At 51.8% G+C, this 20,430-nt stretch overlaps 1 protein-coding gene across 1 annotated transcript in view; it reads left to right on the forward strand.

Annotated features, from left to right (window-relative positions):
- Positions 1 to 20,430, forward strand: part of OTOF (otoferlin) — an 89,051-nt gene that overhangs the window by 14,630 nt on the left and 53,991 nt on the right. Inside the window, exons 2-4 of the mRNA XM_059078548.2 lie at positions 69 to 127; positions 11,132 to 11,220; positions 19,072 to 19,171. Coding sequence (XP_058934531.1) covers positions 69 to 127; positions 11,132 to 11,220; positions 19,072 to 19,171 — 248 coding nt within the window. The remainder of the gene's footprint in view (positions 1 to 68; positions 128 to 11,131; positions 11,221 to 19,071; positions 19,172 to 20,430) is intronic.

Here is a 20,430-nt window from a genome sequence, read left to right on the forward strand (position 1 = left end):
GGGAGCTTTTAAATAAACAGCTTACAGTCCAGGGAGTTCTGACTATGATTTCCTCTTTTCCCCACCAGGGCAATCGTTCTACTCCCGGGTCCTGGAGAACTGTGAGGCTGTGGCTGACTTCGAAGAGGTAGGATGCCCTTGGGGCAGCACAAGCCCAGAGGGGAACCAGCAACTCCCTGCCTACTGGGGGTGTGCTGCTCCCACACCCTGGGGAGGGGGGGAGCCTGCCCAGAGCTCCTTGCTTCCTGGGAGGAGGCAGTGGTGGGAGCTGGGGAGGAGCCTAACCGTCCCCTCCACCCAGGACCCCTCTCAGGAACCTCTGTAGAGGAGAGCCCCGTGCAGGGCGTCTGGCACCGAGAAGGGCCAGCTGGGTCCATCCAACAGGCCTGGAGGGGCTTCCCTGTTCCCTGGGCACATGGAGTGCCAGGCTAACCCACCTTCCAACAAATACAGTCGCACGCAGACCTCACCCCTTCCTCTCCAAGAGCTAGTGGGCCACCTCTCCCACTGTGGCTCTGCGGGAAGCTTTTTTGTCCTTTCGAACCTCAGGCTCAGATGGTTGAGAAAATCATTTGCCTCCGTTTATGGCACGTTGTCTCATTGGTCCCTACAAGGTCCCCTCTTGTTTTTCAGTGTGTAGGTAAGGATGGATGGAGGCACGCCTTCTCTTTTATGTCTGTATTCTTTCCCTCCATAGACAACCATTCTAATGTGTTTAACGTGTGTATCTTTTGATTTCCTGCGTGTTCTTACAAAATTGGTATTGTTATCTCGTAAGCATATAATTTATGTTTACCTGCATGGTGTCATGTTAAATATTTCCTTCTGTTTCAGTGAGCACCATTTTTAAATTCCATCCAATCTGTTGTTTCTACAGTACTCTATGGGACACGTCCAACACACATTAGGTTGACCAACCATCCTGGGACTTGCCTGAGATTTAGGGGGTTCCTGGGACACAGATTTTCAGGGCTAAAAGCAGAAAAGTCATGGTCAACCCAGGGTGAGTTAATCACCCTACCCATTTCGCCTGCGCACCCACCCCCCATGAGGAACTCCTAGCTTGCCTCCAACTCCCCACCACCAGAGATGCTATGGATGTTCTTATGCATATGCCCTTTGGGCTTGTGTAAGTATTTCTCTGGGATATACACCGGGGCCAGGAATTGCTAGCTCATAGGCTATGCATACACTTAATTTGACCCAGGACTGTCTGGTTGACACTAGCAGTGCCTGTTTTCCACATCCCCATGTACACCTGGTGTTATACAGCTCTCTGATTCTCACCAGGCTAACAATGATACCTCATTGTTGTTTTAAAGATACATTTAAAGGTTCCTCTTCTTTAAATTGCCTGTCCATATTCTTGGCCCTTTTTTCCTATTGTTATAGCTGTCTTTTCTTTTCTTTTTACGGTACGCGGGCCTCTCACTGTTGTGGCCTCTCCCACTGCGGAGCACAGGCTCCGGACGCGCAGGCTCAGCGGCCATGGCTCACGGGCCCAGCCGCCCCGCGGCATGTGGGATCCTCCCGGACCGGGGCACGAACCCGTGTCCCCTGCATCGGCAGGCGGACTCTCAACCACTGCGCCACCAGGGAAGCCCGATAGTGTATTATTTTTAATACACAGATTCAATTGGCAAATAATTTTATTTAGGATTTTTGCCTCTATGTTCATAAAATTTTCATAATTCAATAATACATAAAATTTTCTGGAACTCTACGCATAAGATAGAAATTTACCTTGACATTTTGGAAGAATCAAATGTAAAAACATGTAAGTCTGGACAGTTTGGGGAGGGGAGTTCTCTGACTCCCTTTTCACTTTCTGTATGTCTTCTTGAACCAATTTTGGATTTTTACGTTTTTCTAGGCATTTTTACATTTCATCTGGGTTTTCAAATTTATTAGTTCACATTTGATCATACTGTTTTAAGATTGTTTTAAAATCTTTTTTGTGCCTAAAGTTATTTCCCCCTTTTTACTCCATATTTCATTTATTTGTATCTTCTCTCTGTTTTTCTTGGTCAGTCTTGCTAAAGATTTGTTTATCTTATTAGTCTTTGTAAAGAACCAGCTTTTGGCTTCATTAATCTCCCCTATATTGTGGCTCTCCATTTCATTGATCTCTGCCCTTTTCTTAATTGTTTCCATTTTGTCTGTTTATTTTATTCTACTCTATGGCTCTTTTCCTAACTTCTTGAGTACTAAGCCTATTATTTTTAACTTTTCTTGTTTCTTAATAAATGTATTTGAAGCTGTGAATTTTGCTCTATATGCAGTTTTAACTGTATCCTACAAACGTTTATATATAATGTTTTCACTATTATTCAGGTTTAAACTTTTCTTACATTCCTTTATGATTTTCTTTTAAACCCAAGAGTTATACAATAATATGTTGTTTAGTTTCCAAATACATGTATGAAATTATAGCTCCTTATTTTATTCATTTCTAGTTTTATTGCATTATGATCAAAGAACAGAGTCTATATGGTATTGATCCTTTGGAATTTCCTGAGACTTCTCTTATGACCTAACTCATGGTCATAAATGCTCCCTCTGCTTAAAAGGAATTTGTTCAGTGTGGGGTTCTATCTGTAGCTCAATATAAGCTTGATATTTTATAAGCTCAAGCTTATTTTTATATTATTTAATTCTTCAAATGTTCTGTTTATTTTTCTCTGCTTGATCTATCAGTTTCAATAATGACTGTAATAAAATCTACTGCTACAATTGTTGATTTATATATTTCTCCCTGTTGTTCTGTCAGTTGTTGCTTGATGTGTTTTGAAACTGTTACTAGTTGCCTTTATGTTCATTATGGCTGTATCATCTTGCTTTTTTTCCCCTCAACCGGCACTTAATACCCTTCTTTGTCTCTTATGTTGTTTTTTGTATTAATTTCCATTTTGTCAGATATTAAGATTGCTATCTCAGCCAATTTTGGTTCGTTTGCCTGGTATATCTGTTTCGATCCTTTTAATTTCTTGGTATATCTTTTTTCATGTTCTTATCTTCAATAATTCTGTTTTTAAAATCAAGTGTGTCTTCTTAGGGCACGGATTATTAGGTCTTGTTTTCTTACCCAACGTGAGAGTCTCTCTGTTTTAATTGATTAGTTTTACCCATTTACCTCTACTGTAATTGCTATTATTATAAGGCTTATTTCTACCACCATCTTATTTTATATTTTCGAATTACTGTACTTTCTGCTTCTTTCTTTTTTTTTCCCCCCCTATTTTCCAGCTTTCAGTTGGATAGATTGAGTTTCTTTTGTTAGTTAAAAAGCTATGTATCCGGGCTTCCCTGGTGGCGCAGTGGTTGAGGATCCGCCTGCCGATGCAGGAGACACGGGTTCGTGCCCTGGTCCGGGAAGATCCCACATGCCGCGGAGCGACTAAGCCCGTGAGCCATGGCCGCTAGGCCTGCGTGTCCGGAGCCTGTGCTCCGTGACGGGAGAGGCCACAGCAGTGAGAGGCCCGCATACCGCAAAAAAAAAAAAAAAAAAAAAAAAGCTCTGTATTCTGTTTTTGTTTTCAAGGTAGGTAGTCAGCATTCCATACTTATGTTTATGTTCTCCTATTGAGACCCCAAATAAATAAGTAATTATAATTTCTCCGAACATGACAAGTGCCTTAATACTCTCTTGTGCCTCTTTGATTTCCCCACCTCAGCCCACATCCTCATGCTGATATTGACTAGATTAGAATTTTAATTCTAGGTTCTTATGAAGGTGTGTTCTCTTTTTCCTTTATTAGTCCTAGCCTTCTTTGTTCTTTTTAAACACAACAATAGTCTTTACCAAGATACTTAATCACCTTTATTTCTCATATCTCTTGAAGCATCTCTTGGAATTGTTTTTCTTCTTATTTGAGTACCTCCTCCAAAAGTATTTTTTATTTGAATCTTTATGTAGCAATCCTTCTAAAGCTTTGTAAATCTGAGAATGTGTTTCTTATTTCTTCAAATTTGAATGAGAGTTTCATCAGATATAAAATTATAAGCTCGAAGTTCTTTCCTTCATAGCTTCAAATGTAAGTCCTTTATCTTTGATATTCTTAAATTTTATTATATTGTGTCTAATTGTGGGTTTCCTGATCTTTCCTTTTTTGCCCTATTTTGTGAGCTCTTTCAAATCTAAGGCCTTTCATCTTTCATTTATTATAGAAAATTCTATCTCCATTATTTTTTTCAAACATTCAGTTTTTATATTGTTCTTGCCTCTGCAACTCCTATGATCAGATGTCAGTACAACTTCTAGCTGCCATTTCTTAGCTATTCTGCTTTTTGTTGATTAATCCTTTGCTGCTGTCTTCTGAGGGAGTTCTTCAAATTGATCTTCCAATTAACTAATTTGTTCTTTTTTCTTATGATTCCTTGAACTTGTTTTATATTGCTGATATATAGTTTTATGGTCCATTCGTTCTAATGATCCTGTTCCAGTTGGTGTATACAGTTCAGCCTGTTGTCTTTTTTTTAATAGGAGAGATACTCTCCCAGTCTCTTTACTTTGCCCTGTTTGAGCTCCCCTGGTATCAACTACTCTGTCTGGAAATGAGTACTGAGAAACCATCGAAGGCTGCTGTGTCAGCCTCTAGGGGCTGAAGGGGGTGTGTGAGCACCAGGGGGGCCCAGTCACCACAGAAACAGAGTCAGGGTCTCATCTCTAAGCCTTCAAGGCAAGACATGGTTGACAGAAAGCAGTCGAGATTTTTAACAAACTAGCTCTGGGGGTTCAATGAGAGAGAGTATGAGGCAGATGGTTTATCAGCATCTATTTTTATTAAACCTCATCCCAGTAGGGTTTTTGTCACAGTTTTATCAGTAAAGGAGCAGGCAACCATCGCCCCAAGGCAGCGCCAGGGTGTGATGAGAGCAGAACTTGCAAAGATTTCCTCTAACCTGTTCTCCCGCTGTGCTTCCACTCACCCCTCCCCCACAAGCTGAGCAGCCACCCTACTCCCCAGCTCATGTCAGTTCACACAGCCTTTGGTCCCCCTGGGTTTCTCATACCTGCTTGCATGTTTGTTTGTTACTTCCTAGAATCCATATTCCCCTCTTGCTTCTGTAGTTCCTACGGGGTTGACTTTGGGGTGAGAGGTAGCAGAGTCCTAGGTCACCATCTTGGCATAAAGCCACAGCTCCTCTTGACCCCAGAAGAGCTTACCCCAACTTTCCTGGGCCTTGCCCCTCACGTCTGGCTCTGTCTGGGCTGGAAAGGGCCTCATGACAGCCTGTTCCCTTTGAGGCTAGCACTTAGCTGACCAGCCTCCAGGGGCCACTGAGAACTGCTGTCTCCTCCTCATTCTGGGCCCATCCCACACGGTACAGCTGTGTCCATAGGACCAGAGCTGTAGGCACAGGGGAGCAAGGTCTCAACCTTCTCATCTGGGCTCGGGCCACCACTGACCATCACAGCCCCCAAGCTCTACCCTCCCCGGTGAGAGTTCTGTTCTTGCCTTCTCCACCTCCTGGCTGTATGACTTTCAGCCTCAGTCTCTAAGCCTCAGCTACCACACTTGTCAAAAGGGGCAGGCGATGGGTATGAAGTCTCTTTGTAAAACCATGAACACAATGAGAGATTGTCATGACAATGGAACCATGGCCAGTACTAAGCCTGGGGTCTCAGCCTCAGATGAGCCCCACCGCACAACCTGCCTGTTCCTGCCTCTCCACACCACCTCCTCAGTCAGGGCCCCGAGCTGGAGGGCCTGCCCGGGTCAGGATGCAGCCCGCCTGGCTCAATCGCTCAGCCCTGCCTCCCTGGGCGTCTGCCCCCAATCAGCCAGACACAGCATTGACTCCCTCCTTCTCACCAAGTATCCCAGGGGACATGTCCACCCAGACCTCCAACCCGTGAGCAACTTGATGTCCCTTATAAGGGCACCGTCACTCTTTTCCATTAACTGCACCCTGGGACACCTGAGCCATGGGTATACATGACATTCCAAGTTAATCACCGTGTCCTTCCTCTTCCTAGTGCAGCCCAGCACGAAGCAGGGGGAGAGTCAGTCCTGCCGCCCCGAGCACGGGACCACGTTCTGAGCACCTGATGTGTGCCAGGCCCAGGCAGAGATGCCCCAGAGGGAGAGGCAGGTGCAACAATACACAAGAATCCCTGCAGGATCTTGGGCACAGGGAGCCTCCGGGTCAGTGCAGAGAGACCAGCAAGGGGTGGAAGCCAGGGAGTTATGGGCAAAAGCACATGCCAGGATCGGAGAGCAGCCGTGAGGTGGGGAGAAGTAGCTCCCACCCAGGGAAATTTATACACACACCAGCACTTGGTGGAATGGGGCAAGGATGCTAAGTGACCTGCTCAGTGCTCAGGCCCTCCCATGGGACATGGACTTGCCAGGCACTTGCCCTCTGGGCAGCCCCATGGGAAGATCATGGCAGCAGTTTCCCACAGCAGCACCATATGCTGCGTCTTGAGCAAGGCCTCTTCCATCCAGTCTCCACAGCAACTACAGTGATGAAACTCGGGCTCAGAGACTACGTATCCTTCCCAAGGTGACAGCTGTAAGTGGCAAAGCCAGGGTTCTTAGATGCTAAGCCCCCTCTGGATGCAGCAGTAGAAAGCTGCTTGGCCTGACCCCCGCCACTCCTGCAAGGCCTTGCTGGGGTCTCTCCACACCCCTGTCTCCATGTCTCCTAAGAAGCAGCTTGCAGCCTGGCTTCCACTGGTCAGCAGGGTACACCCCACAAAGCAGTGGAGGCAACCATCCCACCTCCTGCTCAGGAAGGGCCTGGGGAAATCTCCAAAGACAGCCTGGAACTGCACCCATGCTTATACCTGTCTCCCCAGCCTCAGGTGGACAAGTCCTAAACTTTCCTGGCTGGCTCCTGAAAGAACCAGCCTGTCAGTGGTTCCAGAATAAGCTTGGAAAAGAAACCTCAGCTGCCCTTACAAAACCTCCAAAGGTCTCCTAGCTCCCCAGCAAGTCTCTTTTCTCACCCTTACTGTGCCCAGAGCCTTTGGGGAGCAGCTCGGTGAGGTACAAAGCACATTGGCCTGGGAGTCACGAGACCTGGGCTACAGTCCCCACTGAGGTGTTAATGAACTCTGTGCCCTTGGGTTGGCCACTCAGCCTCTCCAGGCCTCAGATTCCCCTTCTGGAAAATGGGATCAGACTCCTTGCTCTGTCTGCGTCACAGAAATTTTGCGTGGCTGAAAATGAAATAAAAGACAAGAAAACAAACGTCTCTCCCTCCTCTACCCAGACAAGGATGGGAGGGGCCGCTGCAGGTGGGTGGGCCGAGGAACCTGAGTTCCTCGGGGTGGACATGGCAGAAAGACAGATCTCTGCACAACAGTGGTGGAAACAGAGCCTGGACCTGGTGTCTCCTTTCCCAGAGGCTGGAACCTGAGATCCCGCATTTAACCTACAACTATGGAGAAGCTAACGAGAGAGAGAGACAGAGAGAGAGACCCAGAGAGACAGAGACAGAGAGAGACAGCCTTCGTGCCAGGCCAACAGCCAGCAGAGACCCCCAGTAGGGGGGGTGGGGGCATGGCCACACCCAGCCTACTCCAAACCAGCTTGGTTTGGCCTTAACCAGGCTCTTGTGGACCTCCCAGCAGAGGCCAGAATAACAATAGTAATTGTAGGAATAAGAGCAGCTGTGAGGTACTGAGGGCTTGGTCCACAGCAGGGCGGGCTGAGAGCTTACGCAAGCCTCATAACTCACTGCAATGCACTGGGTGGGCACCACCCCAGGCAATGAGTAAGCGCATCAGGGTTTGAACCCTAGTCTAATTCCAGAGCCTATGGCCACTTGCAAAGCGGACAAGGCTCAGTCCTGCCCTCAAGGGGCTCAGTCCAGTGGGGAGATGGACCCAGAGCCGGAAAGATGGACTGGACTCTGGGCCTCCTGAGCCCAGAGGAGGGAGAGGTCATCAGCCTGGGCGGGAGAGGGTCAGAGCTCATCTTCCCACTTCACTTGTACCTGGAAGACATGGGCTGTGAGCAACATGGGTCAGAAACACACCTGTCTGGTTCATGAATGGCCTGGCACCCAGCACAGGGCTCAGGGAAATATTGCTGAGTGAAAGAATGAACAAAGGAAAAAACCCAATTTGCATCTTGGGTCTTTAACTTCCCAAGACAGTCTCTTTCCATTGCACCCTAAAGCTTTGCAACACATCCTAAAATTTCCCCCCCCCCAAAAAATTTAGAGGGCTGTCTCTTTAAGGACATTGCCTTGCTGATTTAGGATGGTTTCAAACCCAGTTGATGAAACCCAGGATAACCCAGGTCATTCTCCAGCCTGCATCAGGGAAACCTTTCCGTGGAGTCTTAGATAGCTGGGGCTGATAGGATGCAGAACTCCGCCACCCCGGCCAGAGCTGCCAGGTCACGGCCAAGCTTAGAGCTGGTGAACTGGGTCACAGCCCCACACTCCCGGTGCTCCTGAGACCCCCTCCAGACAGAGGTCCTCTTCCCTCCCCCTGCCCCTAATGCTTGCCACCGTACTCCATCAGTGTTCCTATCCCAGGCTGCAATTTCAGGTCTGTGTCTGTCTTCAGAACTACCCAGAGTAGCTCCTGAGAGACACCCCTGCCTCCCCACACAGAGCCCGGCACACAGGAAGGGCCCAGCAAACATAGGAGGTGCTCAGCAAACGTGTGCTCCTGCGTGGGGCTTGCTGGCTCATGACAACTTGAGTAGCTATCTTCGGCTCAGCTACTGCCTGAGTCCCCTGGCCTGTTTGGAGGCTGACACGGGGTGGGATCCTAGATGATGTGCGGGCTCCCTTGGCCCGATCGCCAGGCCACTGATTTCAAGGCGTCTCCAGAGGCAGAAGACACAACCCTCAGCTGCTGTGGCTGCAGGAAGAGAATCATGCTGCTGCTGCCTCAGGCTGGAGAGAGGCTCTCTGTCCCCAGCAGCCCCCTGCAATCCCTGCAGTGTCCATCCCCAAAGATGCCAGACCTCTTGCCCCGGCTCCTGGAAATAACAGCAACGCGGCAGAATTCACTGTAATAAAGCGCCATGTTGATCAGGCTCTTACTTGCACCGGGTTCTGCGCTAGTGCTTCACCAGTCTCGCGATAACCCCAAGAAGCGGTACTGTGACGTCACCCTCGCTTTCCAGAGGAGGAGGAGGAGGTGCGGAGAGGGGAATTAGCTCGGCCTCGCCCTCAGGCCAGCAAGGAGCAGCACCGCAGTCGAGGCAACCATTTGAGGCCCATTTGCTGAGTGCCTACCACGTGGCAGGCCCCGTGCTGGGTACAGGGTGACCCCAGTAAACGAGATAAGACTGGGCCTGTCGGCTCTGCTCAGGCTCCGACCTGCTGAGTGGGACAGGCAAGCTATCCCAGGAGTTCGGGGTACAGCGGGAAGGGAGAGGGCTGGTATGTGGAGAGGCAAGGGCCGGGCAGGGAGCCAGCTCTGCCACTGATGACAGGCCTCCCTGACACGCGGCTGACTGCTAGAGAGAGGCACAGATAGCACGGGGGACTGTCACACTCATCTAGGGCTGCGTAACAAACCACCCCAAAGCTCACTGACAAGCTATCAACATTTTCGTTTCTCATGCTTCTGTGGGTTGGCTGGGCTCGACTGAGGCTCCTTTCTGGAAATGCTAAATGTGCTCCCTCAGCTGAAAAATTTCTGAAAGGGCGCCCCCGGGTGGGCTTCCTCTGGAGTCTCATCCCCAGTCAGGGCCCCCCCAGGTGCCCCTCCCAGCCCTTGCTGACTCCCCTCCTCTCTGCTCAGCAAACTGGTCCACGACAGTGGCCTTCTTATCCTGTCGGCCCTGGTGACCCAGTAAACTGCACCCCGACCACTGGGCAAGTCAGGGCCTGGCGATGGGCGAGAAGAGACCACAAGCCGCTTCCCTCTCTGGGCCCCTTTTCCTCGAAAGGACTTCGCGTTTCCCGGTTCCTTTGTGTTCACCTAATTATGTCACTCTTCAACACCACCCTCCTCTAACTGTGCCATTTCCACAGCTCCTTTTTCTCCTACTCCTTCCCTCCTTCAAGTGCCAAAATCCCATGCACAGACCGTCAGGGGGCTCAAATACCCCTTTCCCCTTGGTTCTAAGAAAACCAAAACCTCGGTGCCCCCCCCCCAGACCCTCCTCCCTCTGCACGGTGGCTATTTAGTTCGCCCTTCGCACGCTAGTTTATCTCCCTTCGGCCCGATAATGGCAACTTCACTACGAAAACCGTACCCTTGCTGAGCTGGAGGCCTCCAGATGGCAGGAACAGAACAGCTTAACGGGGCCTGTGGGTGGCCAGGCTGCCTGCCAGGCTCCCCTCCCCGCCTTCTTCCTTCTGTGTCCAAAGGCCCCCCACCCCACGCCCCTCTCAAAGCCCTCTCCCTCCCCACCCCAGGCCCCCCCTCCCTCCTCTGCTTCTTTGTCTCTCACCTGCCCGCTCCAGCTGACCGTGGAGGTGTCAGGGTCCTCCCTGGGCCTTGGCCGGCCCCAGAGAGAGGGGACATGAAGGCCATGACAGGCCCTGCCCACACTCGGCCGTGATCTGCCAGCCTGGCTCGGTGCTCCCCCAGCCCCCAAGTCCTCAGTGGAGAATGAAGAATTGCTCTGGAGCAGCACGCTTGCCGGGTGGGCCCTCAGAAGCCTCCCCAGCACCTGCTGGGCCACTAAAAACAGCGTCCTGTTACTTCCCTGAACCCTAGTTCCTCTGTCTCTAGGACGGAGACCACGTTACCAGCCTCTTGGGTGGTTGTAAAGACTAAACGAATTAATGCATCTAAAGCATTCAGACCCACATAATGACAAGTTCAGACCCACAAATGGCAGCTATTATTACTATTACTATTGTTATTACTTATTACTAGCCTCTTGTGCATTCTGAATTTGGTGAGGTGTATAAATGAAACTTAAAAAGTCACTGCCTTCCTCCTACTCTGTCAAATCCCCCTTGTTTAGCATCTCTCAGCAGCATCTTGAGCAGACCCCAGAGCTTTCTGCTTATTTTCAGTTATTCAAAGTCCAGTCCAGAAGGGTTTATTGTTCACCCCGGCACCCAGTTTCCGTCTGGTCTTCCAATTCCTGTGAAGCATTGGGCTGATGTGAGGGGCTATCTTACCAGGGGTCCCCCTCCCACTCCCCACACCCCTCCCTGTCATTTCCACCCAAGGCCACAGCTGTCCCTCTCTCTCCAGACCTTCCGGTGGCAGGTGGGCAGCAGCCTCGACAGCAATGAGATGCTCGAGATTCAGATCTTCAACTACAGCAAAGTCTTCAGCAACAAGTAAGTGAGGGGCAGGGCACGAGAGGCGGGGCCCCGAGGGGCGGGGGGTGGGGCCTGCCCTGCTCCTTGGGCTGCCCCCTCCTTTGAGTTTAAAAGGGGACCCGCGCTGGGGCCTGGATTGACCTTCAAAGGCCCGCCCCCGCCCCCCTAAACCCCCCGCCCCCTCATGTTGTCCTCAGAGTCTCCCAGCCCTCCCAATCCTTGCTGGCCAAGTTCACTCTCTCTGTCGCCAGTCCCAGCACAGCTTCCTGTCCCCTTCCTCAAGTTTTCCCCCTTACACCATGCTGGGCAACAGTCACCCATCAGAGAAGGTGATAATACCCTCCAACAGACCATCTATCTGTAGCCTTGAGAGTGAACTTGTCACATCTGTGCAGGACTGGAAGCTCCAAGGCAGTTTGGTTCAGTGGTTAGGAGTCAGGAGAGCCTGCTCTCAGATCTCAGCTCAGTCATCTACTGTGTGACCCTGGGCAGGTTGCATGACCTCTCTGAGTTCAATGTTTGCATGTGTAAAGAGGATAAGTACTTACCTCAAAGGGAAGCTGTGAGAATTAAATGAGATAGATGTTCATTCATTCATTGAATCCCCATGTTTACTAAATGCCTACTGTGGTGGCGAGGTGCCCACCTTCATGGAGCTTACATTCTGCAATGGAGCCCATCTACCACCTATCACTACCAGGGGTTCAGCAAAAGTAGTTCCCATCCTTCTCTCTGGGTGACAAGCAAAATTCAGAATCATTTGAACAGTCTGGAATGGTGGCTAAATATAGTACATGTAAGTTCCTGTCTTGGACTCGAAAGCCAATTTTCTTATACAAGCTAGAGGGGGTCATGGTTGAACCATGACACATCTGAAAGCGGCGGGTTTATTCACTGAGAGCTCAGTATGACTCAACAGCGGGAGAAGATCTCAAATGAATGAAAAGCTGACCTAACCCTAGGTCATGTTAGTAGGAGAGCCAGCAGAGCAGGAGAGGTGAGGGGCGAGGGTTCCACTGTCCTCATGCTGCTTGGAGAGAGCACACGTAGGTACTGCCTGTGGTTGCCAGGGGGAAGGGACTTTAAATCTTGCCTCATGACAAGGGGATGAGAGCCTAGAGGAGAAAATCACAGAAGACATGTTCACCCATCCATCCATCCTTGGTCCATCCTTTCAGTCACTCATCAAACATTCACTGAGAAACACTCTATACCAGGCAGACACTGTGCTAGTCATTGGAGATACTAAGATGAGGGATTAGGACACCATGTCTTTCCCCAAAGAAGGTTTTCTGCCATGTGAAAGAGGAAAGATGTGTGCCTAGAAGCAGGATCAGGGCAGGGCTGCATTGCTGATGGACAGCAGACAGATGAAAGATGGCCAGAGCTCTGCAGCCAATGAGCTGTCACGGGGAGAGGGTTAGCAGAGAGTGGACCGTGATGCCGTAGAGGGGATTTCTGAGTCAGGAAGGGCCAAACCACGTGACCTCCTAGGATTCTGTGGGGGTTTTTTTTTGCTTTTGTGTGTGTGTGTGTGTGTGGTACGCGGGCCTCTCCCGTCGTGGAGCACAGGCTCCTGACGCGCAGGCTCAGCAGCCATGGCCCACAGGCCCAGCCGCTCCGCGGCATGCGGGATCCTCCCGGACCGGGTCACAAACCCGTGACCCCTACATCGGCAGGCGGACTCTCAACCACTGCGCCACCAGGGAAGCCCAGGATTCTGTGGTTTTTATCGGGAGCCGGAGAGATCTCAGCTGGGTATGGGATGTGGGCATTCCAGGCCCACCAGCAGGGAAGCCTATGAGGGCATCCCATCATTCAGGCAGCTGCCACTGGCACCCACAAGAAAGGTTGGTGAGACACCCCCAAGATGAAGCAGGACCTTCTTCCCTGGGATGAGAGACCGGGTAACCTGTGAGAACAGGAGAAACAGGAACATGCACAGCAAGGTGGATGTGGAGGAAGAAGCAGAATCGTAAACTGAGGGCTGGGGGGAGCTCCAGGCATCCCAACAGGACCCACAGTAGACAGCAGAGCACCGGGGCGCCTCGGAGCTCAGCCAGGGCAACCCTCGCTGTGCAGATGGAGAAAGTGAGCCTCGGAGAGGTTGCTGAGGCCACAGGGGTAGACAGCAGCAGAGCGGGGCTAGGATGCTGGTCTCCTGCCTCCCCTTCCTAATCCTCAAACTCCCAGAAACCAGGCTATGTGAACAGTGATGGTGGAAACCAAGGATGTGGAAGAGATTGCTAAATCATTTAAATGAAAGCTGCTGGACCAATCCCTAAAATGCTTGAAAACATCAAAACTCTTGCTATAAACAAATCAGAAGTATCTGGTAAAGAGTTTAGGAAATCAACTACTGTAGCAGTGAGTATGCTGGAATATAAGGCTTCGGTGAGTTGCTCTAAAACGCCAGCAAGAAGGAGACAGAAGTGGGGAGGCCCTACTCTGATTCCCCTTCTTTCTCTCTCCCGGCCCTCCCTGCCCCCAGCCAGGAAAAGGCAGGAAACCCCACAAGGGGAGGCCTGGACCCGGTGGAAGCGGGTCCTGCTGTTTCCTTGGAAGCCTGGAGAAGGTCCAGGGCACTGTTGGCTGCAGAGCTGGGGTGGGGAGGTGTGGTGGTCTCGTGGACAACGCAGGGCCCACCTGACACAGGCCAGCTCGGGGGGTCGGAAAGGGAGGGCAGGCGCTTGGAGTCAGGTGGGCCTCAGTCTCCCACCCTGGAGTCTGGGCCCTATTGCCCAGAGCCAAAGAAAAGGGCCACCTAGTGCTTGCCCTCTGTCCCCACCGTGGCCCAGCCCAGTCACCAGGTTCCTTCTGATGGGGCAGCTGAGCCTCTGGGGAGCCTCTGGGGGTTGCACCGGGCACGGCAACCAGCAAAGCCACACCCGCTGCTCGGGACAGGGGCCGGCACCCAGCAGGCCCCCCCTTACTTTATGGAATGAGTGAATGAGTAAATGTCAGGAGGAGAGGGCGTACAGGGTAGGAGGATCTGGGCACAGGAATTCGAGTGGCCCTTCTTCTCTGAAGAGCTCAGGGCTCTCCAGGAACCCAGTCACATGACTGGTACATTGGGGGAAACTGAGGTTAAGGAGGCTGGCGTGAGATTTAGAACCTGTGGGCCTGATCCCACCACCATCCACCACAGAGAAAGGGACTTCTTCTAGAAGCAGAGGGCAGCATAGAAGCTGACCCCTCACCCAGGCCAGGAGACCCCAGGTCTGCTCCGCCCACCTTGAATGAGGTCCTTTTTCAAGAGCCTTGGGCTTCCCTGTGAGGAAGTGGTGTTGGGTCCAGAGGATCTTGTGCCCTCTGCCTGTCCAGGACCCTGGAGGGGGGCTGGCCTGACCCAGGCACCTGTCTCCTGGGGCTCTTGAATAATTCAGGAGCCAGGAGAGCGGTGGAGGCCTGGTGAGGCCTCGGGCACTTGACACCAGCTCCCAGGGGAAAGCGATGAATTATTGACAGACCCTGGTGCCCGGTTGCAGCGCTACTGTGGCCAGTCTGTGGGCCCCCCTCGCTGCTGGCTAACTACCCGAGAATCCTGCCCCTGCTCAGCCTGCCCGGCCACTCCTTGGGGGCCAGCCCAGCCTCCAGAGCCGAGGGTTGCCATCCGGAGGGCCCACCTCCCAGGCAGCACCTCCGCGCTGAGCCGCCGGGAGGAGCGGAGGCAATAGGCAGAGCCCGCTGAGCTCCCAGCCAGGCTGGACAAAGGGCAGCTTGGGGTCGGGGCAGGAGGTGCTCTCCGGGGTCACCAGGCAGACCAGACCCAAGGCTTCCTTCCTGCACCAGCTCCTTCCCCAGACAACATCTATGGAAGGGGCTTGAGGGGCAACGCTCTGTTGGAAGCAGCATGCGGGCACTTGTTTTGAACTTGTGTTTTCATAGCAAGCACCCTGGTTTCGCTTAGACAGTACGTTACAGGTGTGCAAAAAGGGTAAAGTTTTATAAAAAATGTTTTTCTTTATTTTTTTAGAGTTTTTATTGGAGTATGATTGATTTACAATGTTGTGTTCGTTTCAGGTGTACAGCAAAGTGAGTCAGTTTTATATACATACATATAGCTACTCTTCTTTTGTTTTCTTTCTTAGATTCTTTTCCCATATAGGCCACTACAGAGTATTGAGTAGAGTTCCCTGTGCCATACAGTAGGTTCTTATTTGTTATATACTTTATACATAGTAGTGTGTATATGTCAATCCCAATCTGCCAATTTATCCCTCCCCCCACCTTATGCCCTGGTAACCATAAGTTTGTTTGCTACATCCATGACTCTACTTCTCTTTTGTAAATAAGTTCATTTGTACCCTTTTTTTTTTTAGATTCCACATGTAAGCGATATCATATGATATCTCTCCTTCTGTGTCCGACTTACTTCACTCAGTATGACAATCTCTAGGTCCATCCATGTTGCTGCAAATGGCATTATTTTGTTCTTTTTATGGCTGAGTAATATTCCATTGTATATATGTACCACATCTTCTTTATCCATTCCTCTGGTGATGGATGTTTTTCTTTATCCTTAACATAAGACTGAGATCACATCCGTTGTCCATTTCAAAGAACACTATTTTTTATTTTTGTTTGGGGGAAGCAGCGGGTAACTATTAAGAGTTAAAGCCCCACAAGCCACCCCCTGTGGGTATGGTGAATTCAGTCCTCTGGCCTTGCTAGCTCCCAGGATCCCAGCCCCATCTTCTGGGCCGCAGGCTTGCTCTGGCTCTGTGAGGCTGCACATCTGCCCCCAGAGGCCAGCCTGTGCGGGAGACCAGTGCTGTATGGGCCCTCCAGACGGCAAACACCGCCCCACCCCATACCCCACTGTGACATGTGACACCTGAGTGTGGAGGTATTAGAGGACTTTCACTTGAGTGTACTTACCACCACCCAGTGAAGCAAGTGGTATCACCTCCTTTGGGGAGGTGGAAAAAAAGCAAGGCTCAGAGAGGTTGGAGAACCAGCCCAAGTCACACAGCTGCCAGGTGGTAGAAACCCTCTTGGACCCTGCTGGGCAAACCCACCTCTGTCTTGACTCCAGAGCCCAGGCTCTTTCTGCTGCCTACATTGCCTCTCATTAGGGATGGCCTTTAGTCTGTGTGCGAACAGGGCTTGGACCAGGGCATGAGGAGAGGGGAATTTGCCAGAAGGCGGATCTCAGCTTACTGTGTGATTGAAGCAGACAGAGGTGGATGGGTGAGCAGTGAGAGCGGCCGGGGTGAAGTGAGGTCCCCGTCACTGGGCGTCTAGCAGGATCTGGGGGTGTGTGTCAGGGAGGAGGTTTAAGGGACTTCTCCTTTTTTTTTTTTTTTTTTTAAATTTAACATCTTTATTGCAGTATAATTGCTTTACAATGGTGTGTTAGTTTCTGCTTTATAACAAAGCAAATCAGCTATACTAAGAGACTTCTCCCTGACGGAATGCTGGACAAGCTTTCCTCTTAGGTCCCTCGCAAGTCTAAAGGTCTGAGAACTTGTTTAAGTCTGGAAGGTGCCAGAGCCTTCTCTGAGCACTTGTGGGGGAATAGCTCCATCCTGCCCCCTGGGGGTGTCGTGTCACACTGCAGCATCTCTACTGATGCCTGGGTCTCTTCTAGGGAAAGCTGTGCCCGAGTACCCAGCACTCAGCAGGTGCTCAGCGGGCCCTAGTAGAGCTAAAAGGGCCTGAAGTTCCAGTCCGCAAGGGGCAGTGGTAGAACAGGGATTCTCACAGTGTGCTCCCCAAGCTCCATGGTCAGCATCACCTGGACACTTGTCAGAAATACCCGTTCTGGGGCCCCACCTCGCCTGCTGAGTCAGACCCCCTGGGGCGGGGCCGGCTCCCAAGAGCAGATGGTACACTTCTCTCCCAACTCGGTGCTCAGCGGCTTCACACTGGAAGCTTGAAATTGGCCTTGGTGGGGGTATTTACACCATGGAAATGAGCCAAAGCTGCAAGTCAGGACTGCCCTTCCCCTCCCCCAGCCAGTTGGTAAACAGTTGCCAGCACAATGGTGGGGGGGTGGGTCGCAGTCATCTGTGTTTCAGGAGGCCCTCCCAATGATTCTGTTCATGCTGAAGTTTAGAACCACAGATTTAGACCCTAAAGAGATGAGGCTGCAGAAAACCCAGTATATACGTTCATGCCTAGAGTCTACTGTTAGAAGGGCTACACGGGATGGAAGCTAAGAGCCCACCACCCTCATCTTATAAAGACAAAGTTGAGACCCAGGGGCAGCGGCTCTAGGTCTCCTGACCCCAGCCCGGCACTTCAGCCCAAGCTGGGGAGAGGGCAGGATGCAGCGGGGGAGGCAGTTTCCAAGGGGCTGGTCTGAGAAGAGCCTGGAAGCCTAGGTAGGCTTTAGAGTGGAGGAATGGTATGAACAGTTTCACCCATAGGAAGGATGGGGCGAGCTGACAGATGGAGCTCTGAACCCCGGAGAGAAGCATTCATTCACTGTGGCTGCTCCCAGCACTTTCGCCCCTCACACAGACGGGAGGCTCTTTTAAAACAGTGTCTGCCCTCCGTGGCCTTCAGGAGGATGCAGACATCAAACATGTCCGGTAAAGTCAGAATCTAGCTGATACCTCACCTCATCCGGAGTGACCATTAAATGAACTGCGTCCCTTCCTGCTTTCTCGGCCTCGCCTTCCTCCCCTGTAAGCCAAGGGCAGCGCCAGATGATCCCAAGGTCCCCTCCTGTCTCACACCCTGTGAATGCCCCCCTCTGCTTTTGTCCCATCAGCCAGAAGCGGTGTGTATGTCTTAATCTACCCCATGTGGAATCACCGTGTGAGAACATCTCTCCGGGTACCCTGTTCTCTCCTAGAGCAATAACCTTCAAACCATGGGATGAAATGGCAGGCAGGTCAACTCAGTCAGCATTTACGGGGACCCCACTGTTGTTCATTAATCCAGCCAGTAGATTTTGAGATCTTCCGTGAGCCAGAAATATCAAATAGAGTCTGGAAATAGGAAACAGCTGCTTCCCTGGAAAGGCTCACACTATAACGTCACCCCCTTGATAACGACCAGACAGCTCCTGGAGTGCTGACTATATACTAGGCGCTCTGCTAGGAACTGGGCACAGAGGATCTCTGTTACTCCTCTAAACAGCAACTCTGTGAAGCAGGGGTTATTAGCTCATCTTAGGAGAAATCTGGGACTGAGAGCCCAGGTCAGCTGCCCGGGAAGCAGGTAACCCTCTAGTAAGTGTCCGAGCTGGGTTTCCAATCCTGTCTCTCCGACTCCAGGTCTGTGCTCATCACAACACTGCCCTGCTGATCCCCTCTAGGCAGCTGGGTGGGTGGGGATCCCACAGCCAGATGGGTTCTTGCCCCAAGGAGCTTGCAGAATGCAGCAGGTGTGTGGGGGCATCACTACTGACTCAACAGAAGACGAACGAGCCAGCGGTGCCCGCTGAGGGGTAGACACCTTGGTAGTGATTAGGGAGGCAGAAGGGGGAGGAGCTATCTGTGTGTCCAGGAGCCTCCGGTCCTTCCCCACAGCCTCCATGCTGGGCATCTGGAAGCTGCTCCGCAGGGGCTCAGCAGCCCCGATCGCCTGTACCCGAGGAGCACGAGGCTCCACCAGGACACACTGACCCGTCTGTGAACATCCCCGCAGGTGCTCACTGCCCTCAGGCTCTCCCGGGGAAATGGCTGTCATACGTACAACCACACACAGTTGTTGGGGGGTCACAGACCTTCCTGGACACGCCACCCTGGCCGGCCCCAGCTCCTGGGCCGCCCTCTCCAACCCCAGCCTGGAGCCCGAGCCAGCCCTCTCGTCCCCTTGCCTGCCAGTCACAGCCTCTCGGGATGTCAGCCATGCCCCTCATTCTGGCCTCTTCATGTGAAACCCTGAAGAGCACGCCTCCTCTGCCGTTCACAGGCTGATCGGGACCTTCCGCATGGTGCTGCAGAAGGTGGTGGAGGAGAAGCTCGTGGAGGTGACCGACATGCTGATTGACGACAACAGTGCGATCATCCAGGTGAGGGCGCCCGGAGAGCCCCCGGACCTGCCTATCACGGGTCCCCTGGGGGCCCGCTGGCCTCCCTGCCCCTGCACGTAGCGTGGTCTGGGGAGCGCTCCTTGTGGGCGGGGAGGTGAGGTGGGAGGACGGGACTCAGGTCAGACTCTGCTGGAGCCCCTCAGCCTGGCAGCCATGGCCAGAGCCTTGGGGCGTGACAGGGCCCCACGGTGGACACTGCAGTCCTTCCTGCAGTGAGAGTACAAGAGAAGGAGATGGGGGGATGCCCTCCCTCCTCTCCCCAGGGGCCCTTCCATCTGGACCCAGCTCAGGAATCACTAAAGACGTGTCTCTCGCCATCTGAAAGCCAGTCTGAGCCCCGCTGGCCACTCCTGGGCGTGACCTTCACTCTGAATGCCTGCCTTGGCATCTAAGACTAGCCTTTCTGTGAGGGCAGGGACCCTCTTTCTGTTTCATCCGTCACATCCCATCCCAGCACTTCCAACAGGAACACACATGTACTAATGACGCACAGTCTGTAGGCACTTAATACATGCTCAGATAAAGGAAGGAACTAAACCATTCCGGACGCCCAGACCCCAGGCTCTGCTCTGACGCGTCTGTCCCCATGAGTTCATTGATGCCCACCACTGGGCAGTTGAGCCTAGTGGTGAGGAACACAGCCCTTGGGTACAAACATTCATTAGGCTACTCACTAACTGTGGGCTGGCTGCCTACCATCTGCAAAGTGAGCAGAATTACAGTATCGACTTCACAGGACTGCTCTGAGGATTAAATGGGAATGCACAGAAAGTGCTTGGAACAGTTAAGCATATAGTAAGTGCTCAATAAATATATAAAGTAAGATCAGTAGCTATTATTTCCTGGCCTCGGTTTATCCATGTGTAAAATGGGGCTATACTATGGTTCCCCAGCAGAATAGCCTCAGAAGCAGGACTGCAGCCACAGAGAGCCAGAATGGAAGAAACCCTCTCTGAGGAGTGCCAAGGGTGGGGCAGAAATTCCCACGGTGCCTTGGTGGCTCAAGACACTTCTTCCCTGGGGAAATCGAAGCCTGGGCATTCAGAGGACCACGTGCCTAGTGTCGGCTGCCTGTGGGGGTCGCTGGAGCCAGCCAGCCCCTGACCTGGAGGAAGGGAAAGCGTGTCTAGAAGACTTCCTAGCAGCCACATGGGCTGAGGAAGGGACTAGGATGAGTGTTCCCTGTGCACTGGGGAGAAGCTGGAGCTAAGAGGAGGCTTCTTGCTTTGTGGCCAAGG

Source organism: Kogia breviceps, chromosome 11 (assembly GCF_026419965.1).
Source record: "Kogia breviceps isolate mKogBre1 chromosome 11, mKogBre1 haplotype 1, whole genome shotgun sequence".
Taxonomy (NCBI): Eukaryota; Metazoa; Chordata; class Mammalia; order Artiodactyla; family Physeteridae; genus Kogia; species Kogia breviceps.